At 43.1% G+C, this 9,162-nt stretch overlaps 1 protein-coding gene across 1 annotated transcript; it reads right to left on the reverse strand.

Moving 5' to 3' along the window:
- Positions 1-4,188: 4,188 nt before the first annotated feature.
- On the reverse strand, positions 4,189-6,782 carry LOC308266428 (heat shock protein HSP 90-beta-like; the record flags this gene model as incomplete). The annotated part of the gene is given in 5 exon segments (XM_080700635.1): positions 4,189-5,103; positions 5,550-5,661; positions 5,663-5,847; positions 5,851-6,278; positions 6,281-6,782. Coding segments are annotated over 5 exon segments (2,142 nt in total).
- Between the last annotated feature and the right edge of the window lie 2,380 nt (positions 6,783-9,162).

Genomic DNA, 9,162 nt, shown 5'->3' on the forward strand with positions numbered 1-9,162 from the left:
TTGAGTCTCTGACTAATACCAGCGACCCCAAACAACTGTGTTTACTGTCATCAGTAGAAAAAAAGACATTGGCTTCATTACCAGAATCTGAGCAAGGCTCTCTTTCTTTCCCACCAGCTGAAAGGGGCAATGCCTGCCCACTTGGAGGCCAGTCAGTGGAGGAGGAAAGGAATTGCCAAGGTCAGCTTAAAGTACATAGCTGATCTGGGCATGGTGACACACACTTGTAATCTCAGTACTTAGGAGGCTGAGACAGGAGGGTCTCAGGTTTGTGGCCAGCCTCAGCTACTTAGTGAGGCCCTCCACAACTTAGTGAGACCCTGTTTCCAAATAAAGAATAAAAAATTAGGCTGGGGGTATAGCTCAGAGGTAGACTGACCCTGGGTTCAATCCCCAGTACACACACACACAACACACACACACACACACACACACACACACACACACACACACACTGGAGTAATAGATGCTAACCCATTGCAAGGACACTGTGATGCTTATTCCTGGAGGAAGAAAATGGAAAGCGACTCTGTTTGGTACCTGGAGGGCTATAATGTTACAGTATGACATTTAGTCTGACATCATGGCAACAAGTAAACATGAATTTTTTTCTTTAGTGACAAATCAAATTAACCAATTATACCAACATTAGGATGACTAATGCACCCAAATATCAGAATAATGTTTTTGTCTTGAAAATATTCTCTCTGCCTTTTTTTTTCTTACTGGGGATAAAACCCCAAAGCACACTACTAGTGGACTACATCCCCAGCCCTTTTTAGTTTTCATTTTGAGAAAGGGTCTCACCAAGTTGCCCAAGCTGGCCTTGAATTTGTGATTTTTCTGTCTCAGTCCCCTACTTTGATGGGATTACAGGTGTGTACATCCACACCCAGCTAAAAATAAGCTCTTTCTCTCTCTTCTCTCTCTCTCTCTCTCTCTCTCTCTCTCTCTCTCTCTCTCTCTCTCTCTCTCTCTCTCTCTCTTTTTTGGTGGTACTGGAGGTGGAACCCAGAGGCTTTCTACCTCTCGGCTATACTCCCAGACCTTTTTATACTTTATTTGGAAACAGGGTCTCACTAAGTTGCTGAGAACCTCACTAAGTAGTTGAGGCTGGCTTCGAACCCGTGCGATCCTCCTGTCTCAGCCTCCCAAGCGCAGGCTTTACAAGCATGCACCACCACGCCCGGCCTAAGCTCTCGCTTTAAAAAAAAAACCAAAAAAACCCCACTGTTTTCTTCTTCTTTAGCCAAAGTAGAATCAAAATAAAACCACAGAGGTCATATAAATTTTTATGTGTATCATATTAAGAAGAAAAGCCTGTATGCTATTTCCTGAACTTATTGGCAGAAATTTATTTTATCCTCAAGTCAAATTTCATATGATCATATAATAAACTCTTGGTTCTAGAAGCTGATCCCACATTGGGAGATGGTGAGCTTAATGATATTTTCCTCTCCTCCTCTGTTTGTTACCCCCAAACTGCTCTAAGGATCAGGGCAAGACTAAGTCAGCACAGGGAAGGTCATGCCCCACCCTCATCTCTTCTCCTCCTCAAATCTATAAGACCAAATACAATATGTTAATGTAGAAGAATTGTACCAACCGTGAATAGATTTATAAAAACAATTAAAATGAGGACAGAGTTTTCTCTCTAGTACTACTAGCAGAGAGGATATTCTGAAAAGTGATGACATCTGCTTCATCCTGAGGCTGGCTCCAATAGGAGTCATAAGGAGGCTGGTATGTTGGAAGCCTTCCATTTTTCCCCCACACACTCTCATGTTCACTTTCTCCATTCTCTGCGCCTGTTCACCCTTATAGGAGCCAGGCTGCTTTGCACTTCCTCCCCACCTCCCACCCTCCTCCTCCTCCTCACCTAATAGGAGGCTCACCAGCTTCCTGAGGTTTCCATGGTTCCTCTCTAAGGGAGAGCCTCAGATAGAACAAATTCTAGAGCCACACAGAGGGAGCTGGAGACATAGAAAGCTCCTAGACCAAGGAGCAAAGATCCCAGCTGCATTGCTCTGCCTCAGCCTATGGAAGTTCTCTGGAGGATGAGCAAGGGCTGGGCTGCTCCTTTTAGGACACGACAGGAAACCCAGATACAGGTTCATTTCGGACTAGCCTCTGAGCAGGCACAGCCCCTCTCATTCTCCGCTTCCGTCACCTCAGGCCACTCTCCATTTCTCCCCACCCATGATACTTTTCGCCTTCCTTTTTTCAAAAGCTTTTGCTTGTTGAGTGAGTTGAGGGATAATGACTTCTATGACCAGTAACTCAGTCCTTCAAGCTTTTTGTCATTTAATGAAGCAATTGAAGGTTTATAGGACTGTGTTTGTTTCCAAGAGCAGAGAACACAAGTGCATTTTTGTGACCCTAAAGTTGGTTCATGCAAGAGGAGTATTCTAGACACACAGTGTGGGATCAGAAGAGATGTGGAATTAGGATGAATTTGGAGAAAATGCTCAATTCCATATAAGATAAGGGCACTCAACATCTGCCCAAGTTCTCTCTAGAGCTGTCTATGACTGTTTATCATCTATCATTTACCTATCTATCTCTATCTATATCTATCTATCTATCTATCTATCTATCCAACTACATTCTCTATTCTCTACCTAAATGATCTACCAAATGATAACTGCTTAGCCCTTTATTTTAACCATGACCCTTTCTTTTTATGTAGAGAACATATGTCAGAGAAGTGGATTTGTTTCCTTTACTGAAAAAAACAGTTCTAAAATTACCTTGTAGCGGGGCGTGGTGGTGCACACTTGTAATCCCCGCGCTTGGGAAGCTGAGACAGGAGGATCGCACAGGTTCAAAGCCAGCCTCAGCAACTTAGTGAGACCCTGTTTCCAAATAAAGTATAAAATATGTCTGGGAGTATAGCCCGGAGGTAGAAAGCCTCTGGGTTCCACCCCAGTACCACCAAAAATAAATAAATAAATAAATAAATAAATAAAATAAAATTACCTTGTAGATGGCTTAGGTTAGGAGAGACAAAGATGTTAGCTGTGGGGGCTGGTTCCTGAGGGAGTCAGCAGTATAGCCTCCTCTGGCTTCACTGACTCCTGGTTTGCTGGTTGCACCATGGGTAGTGACTTCTCTAAAAAGTTATTTCATAACTTGTTTTGGAAGTAAAGGTTGCCAGAGATTAAGGTGTTGGATTTAGTTTTACTGACCCTTCTATGAGATGTTAAAGTAAATATATTTTTCTAAGGGGATACTAGAAATATTTCTCCTAGATAACATTCTCAGAAATGAAGCCAGGTTTTGTAGGACCTTACAGTTGTATAGTTTTATAGAACTTCGTGAAAAAGTATTAAAAGTAAACACTTTTAGATTTAGAAAATAAATCTCAAGAAATTGTATTTTTATGTATTTGTTTATTTATTTTAGTATTTGGGATTTAATGCAGGTACACTCTACTTCTGAGCTTGTTTTATTTATTTATTTTTATTTTGAAACAGGTCTTGCTAAGTTGCTGAGGTTGGCCTTGAACCTCCTATCTCAGCCTCTCAATTAATGGGATTTAAGATGTGTGCCATCATGCCCAGCTTTAGCACATTGCAATTTAAGTATAAATATTACCTAATTTAGAAAAGCAGTATTATACTTATCAACATTTATTAGTTGTTTGATAATACCTCTATAATACTTTATTTTCTCTATATTTTGATTGGTTACACTTATTTTTCTCTTCATATGCTAATAATTTTCAAAATCATTTTCCATGAGAAAATGGAAAGGTAATTTAGTCAGTCATCTAGTATGTTTGATTAAAAGTTTTTATTAATAATTGAGATAATATCCAAATTTTCACCTAGATAGATTCTCTCTTGTAGTATTTCTGAAGATCTGTACCCTATAAAAGAAGGAAGTTTGATAAATGCTATTTTTATATTATAACTATTTTATTTTTTATTATTTTTTGTATAAAACTGCATTCTTTATTTTGCATACTTTTAATTTCAAAATAAAACAAATACAACGTCCAACCCTGCACGTCAAGCTAAGTCTAGGACGGGGCTACAGGGCTTTGTTTCCTGTCAAGACACAAGGACAGGAAAGAGAGAAAACCACTAGACATGAGCAGAGGGAACCAGGTGGGACAGGGCCATTCCAGGCTGCTAGGGAGCCGTGGGGACACTGTACAGAGGGTGCGGCTTCCTTGCGGGAATCCTAATCTACTTCTTCCATGTGGGATGCATCCTCATCCCCCTCGAGGTGGGGGATCTCATCAGGAACAGCACTGGGCTCCTCGGCCGTCACTTCATCTTCATCAATGCCTAGGCCTAGCTTGATCATGTGGTAGATGCGGTTGGAGTGGGTCTGGGGGTCTTCCAGGGAGAAGCCAGAAGACAGCAGCGTGGTTTCAAACAGCAGCACAACCAGGTCCTTGACGGCCTTGTCGTTCTTGTCGGCCTCTGCCTTCTGGCACAGAGTCTCCACGATGGGGTGGTTGGGGTTGATTTTCAGGTGCTTCTTGGCCATCATGTAGCCCATGGTGGAGTTGTCTCTGAGGGCCTGGGCCTTCATGATCCGCTCCATGTTGGCCATCCATCTATAGGTGCTGGTCACGATGCAGCAGGGTGAAGACACAAGCCTATTGGAGATTGTCACCTTCTCAACTTTCTTATCCAAAATTTCTTTCATAAGTTTACAGAGGTTCTCGAACTTTGCCTTGCTCGCCTCCATTTTCTTCTTTTCCTCCTCATCCTCAGGCAGCTCCAGACCTTCGTTGGTCATGGGTACGAGGCTCTTCCCATCAAACTCCTTGAGCTGCTGCACACAGTACTCGTCGATAGGCTCAGTCATGTACACAACCTCAAAGCCCTCCTTCCGCACATGCTCCACAAAAGCCGAGTTGGCCACTTGTTCTTTGCTCTCACCAGTGATGTAGTAGATGGACTTCTGAGTTTCCTTCATGCGGGAGACATACTCGGACAAAGAGGTCATCTCGTCTCCAGACTGTGAGGTGTGATAGCGCAGCAGCTCAGAAAGGCGGCGCTGGTTAGTAGAGTTCTCGTGGATTCCAAGCTTCAGGTTTTTAGAGAAGGCCTCATAAAATTTCTTATAGTTCTCTTTTGTCGGGGCCCACTCGGCTGGACCGAGATGGCACCCAGGCTTATTGCCAGCGTGGACTCAAGATGGCACCTAGGCTTGTAGCCAAGTCATGAGACTCACAAGATGGATGTTTCCTTGAGCATGCGCAGTGTGCCATGCTACGTGCCTGCAGAATGATCAGTGACGGAGCACCTCGTGCTACCACCAGCCTGCCTATGAGAGAGTCAGAAATGTGCATGCCCTAGCCATGGGAAGCTTGGGGTTGGTAGGGAATAGAGGGAGGGATAATGATACTGATATATATTGTGCTTGCTGTATGCATTGTCAGACATATTAGGAGACATATTGAGACATATTAGAAGAAGAATTAAGGATCCATTAAAGAAGAATTCATATTTCAGCTGAAGAGGTGTTTGTGTCGTTCTCTAAGTCCCTGCGGGTCGGAGTCTTAGGGGACGATACTCTTTGTCTTCTACCAGCTTAGAGAAGAGCTCTAAGCACTTCTTAACAATGTTTTTGCGGATGACTTTCAAGATCTTACTCTGCAGCAGCATTTCTCTGGAGATGTTCAGGGGCAAGTCCTCAGATAAAGTTGAGGTACTCGGGGATCAGCTCGTCACAGCTGTCCATGATGAACACACGGTGTACATAGAGCTTGATGTTGTTCTTCTTGTTCTCAGAGAGATTAAAGGGAGCCCGGTGAGGGATGAACAGCAATGCCCTGAACTCCAGCTGGCCTTCTACAGAGAAGTGATTGACGGCCAAGTGGTCTTCTCAGTCGTTGGTGAGGCTCTTGTAGAATTCTCCATACTCCTTCTGAGTGATGTCATCTGGGTTTCTGGTCCAAATGGGCTTGGTCTTGTTCAGTTCTTCGTGGTCGATGTACTTCTCCTTGATCTTCTTGGTTTTCTTTTTCTTATCTTTCCCAGTGTCGTCCTCCTCGTCTGAGCGCACATCTTCAGTCTTGGGCTTCTCCTCATCATCCTTGTCTTCCTCCTCTTTCTCACCTTTTTCCTCCTCTGCCTCATCATCGCTGATTTCCTTTTCCTGCTCCTTCTCCAAGTAGGGGGTGATGGGATAGCCGATGAACTGTGAGTGCTTCTTCACCACTTCTTTGACCCGCCGCTCCTCTAAGTACTCGGCCTGGTCTTCCTTGAGGTGGAGAATCACTTTGGTAACCCGGCCAATGGGCTCACCGTGATCGCCCGGACTGTGAACGAGCCCCCGACCGACGACTCCCAGGCGTACTGCTCATCATCATTGTGCTTTGTGATCACAACCACTTTCTCAGCAACCAGGTAGGCAGAGTAAAATCCAATACCAAATTGCCCCATCATAGAGATATCAGCACCCACTTGAAGAGCCTCCATAAACGCTTTAGTGCCAGACTTGGCAACGGTTCCCAAATTATTTATGAGGTCAGCCTTGGTCATGCCAATGCCTGTGTCCACCAAAGTCAGGGTGCGTTCCTGAGGGTTGGGGATGATGTCAATTTTCAGCTCTTTACCACTGTCCAATTTGGAAGGATCTGTCAGGCTCTCAAAGTGAATCTTGTCCAAGGCATCAGATGCATTAGAGATCAACTCCTGAAGGAAAATCTCTTTTTTGGAATAAAAAGTATTAATGATGAGAGACATGAACTGGGCAATTTCTGCCTGGAAGGCGAAGGTCTCCACCTCCTCCTCTCCATGGTGCACTTCCTCCGGCATCTTGCAGGATGGGTGGCGGCGAGCACCACGGAGCAGGGCCGGGGCGCGGGGTCTGGCTGGGGGGCAGCTTGAGAGCTATAACTATTTTAAAAAGACAAAAATATTTCCATTTATTATTGCATATGCACCATTATCAAGTATATATCCTAAATGAGAGAATTTCAAATTTGACAAGATACCATGAGAATTGAATCTTCCACTGAAAATTTTTATTTATTTATTTATTTATTTATTTGGTACTGGGAATGAAACCCAACTCAGGAGCATTCTACCTCTGAGTTATACTCCCAGCCCAATTTTTTTTTTTTCAGTACTGAGGATGAAACCCAGGGACATTCTACCTCTGAGCTACAGTCCCAGCCCTATTTTTTCTTTTTTATTTTGAAACAGGGTCTCACTGAGTTGCAAAGGGCCTCACTAAATAGCTGAGGCTGTCCATGAATCACGATCCTCCTGTCTCAGCCTTTCAAATGCTGGGATTACAAGCATGTGCCACCACAACCACTCCCTGCCCAATTTTTTATTCCTTATTTTGAAACACGGTATCACTAAGTTGCAGAGGGCCTCACTGAGTAGCTGAGACTGCCTTCGAGCCTGTGATCCTCCTGTCTCAGTCTCCCTAGTACTGAGATTATAAGCGTGTGCCAATAAACCTGGCTTTTCCACTAAAAATTTTGAACATCCAGTGATTGAAAGATCTCTTCACAGACTGTCTCCTGGCTCCATATATTTCAAACATCGGGTCACCTTTATTGTCAGTCAACTTTTGGGGCCAAGCGTCAAAGGGCGTCTTCATGCAGTGGCACAGCTTCTAGTCCTGCACTTTTATGTCATAATGCTGGCTGAGTGGACCAGTGGGCAGTAAAAGCACCCTAGAAGCCATTTCTGCACCAGGAAAAAAACCTCCATTACATGGAAGTAACTGTGAGTCACAAGCGTATAGAAAAGTAAAAGTAAATAAATGTATCCCCAGCTGAACTTTCCTTTACCTGGATTTCAAAAACCATGTAGTCACTCCAGCCCCAATGGGACTGCGAAAGAGTCCTGATGGGGGAATTCTGTGTGGAAGGCATTGACGTCTTAACAAATTATAATAAAAATATATTACTTTGGCAAATTTTAGAAAGCATATAACTGTGTAAACACATTGCTAGAGTATCTCCCCAAATCCTGGAAGGGATCTACGTGAATGAAGGACTTGGAAGAGTAATCTCTTTTTTTTATAACTTTTTTCTACTCCAGAGCTTCACGAGCCAATTGACTCAGGAAAATAAGCTACACTTTCTTTACTTTTAGAGAATGGGGGTATTAAGTTTAAAATTCGGTAGTCTAGTTGCGGACACTCATCCAAATTTGACCTGACTCCGGTTACTGCTTTTATTATATAATTATTAGTGGGAAAAGAAACACGCCTAATAATTCTTACAAAATTGATCTTCTTTTCAAATCATGTACAGTCTTTAAATTATTAGCACATCAGAACTATTAGCACAGCTAGTAAATTATTAGCACATAAAAAGTTAGAAGTTGTTTGCTCTTAACTACTTAATAACAGAATTGTTAGATACCTTTCTGAGCCCCTAAAGGCATGATGAGGAAATTATTGGGACACTAAGGGTGGTGTGAATGGAGAGAGCTGGGCAATTTGGTCCTGGGTAGCTTCCTTCTGTATGTGGGGAGGAAGGTTTGTTTACTATAATGGTAAAAGAAAAGCTGGATTGATGAAATCAACTCATCTCCTTTTTATTAAAAATAATAGTTATTGTTTTTTAAAAATATATCCTAGCCAGGCATGGTGGCACATACCTGTAATCCCAGTGCTTGGGAGGTTGAGACAGGAGGATCATGGGTTCAAGGATGGCCTCAGCAAGTACTGAGACTTTCATCCACCTAGTGAGACCCTGTTTCAAATCAAAAACAAAAAGGCTTGAGTGTAACTCAGAGGTAGAATGCCCCTAGGTTCAGTGTCCAGTAGCAGTAGCAGCAGCAGCAGCAGCAGCAGTAGTAGTAGTAGTAGTAGTAGTAGTAGTAGTAGTAGTAGTCGTCGTCGTCGTCGTCGTCATAGTAATAATAATAATAAAGCTGAAGGGGTGCACTTGTAATCCCAGCATTTGGGAGGCTGAGACAGGAGGATTGAGGTTCATGGCCAGCCTCAGCTACTTAGTGAGACCCTTTTCAACTCGGTGAGACCCTGTTTCAAAAATAAAGAATAAAAAATAGGGCTGGGAGTGTTGCTCAGAGGTAGAGTGCTCCTGGGCTCCATCCCCAATACAAATAAATAAATATAGTAGTAATACTTTATTTGCTCATCAATAAAGCACCCACTTTTGCTGAAGCTTCTTTCTCATTTTTGGTGTCTGTGTTAGTTCTTCCATGTACT

Source organism: Muscardinus avellanarius (assembly GCF_963383645.1).
Source record: "Muscardinus avellanarius genome assembly, chromosome: 8".
NCBI classification, from domain to species: Eukaryota; Metazoa; Chordata; class Mammalia; order Rodentia; family Gliridae; genus Muscardinus; species Muscardinus avellanarius.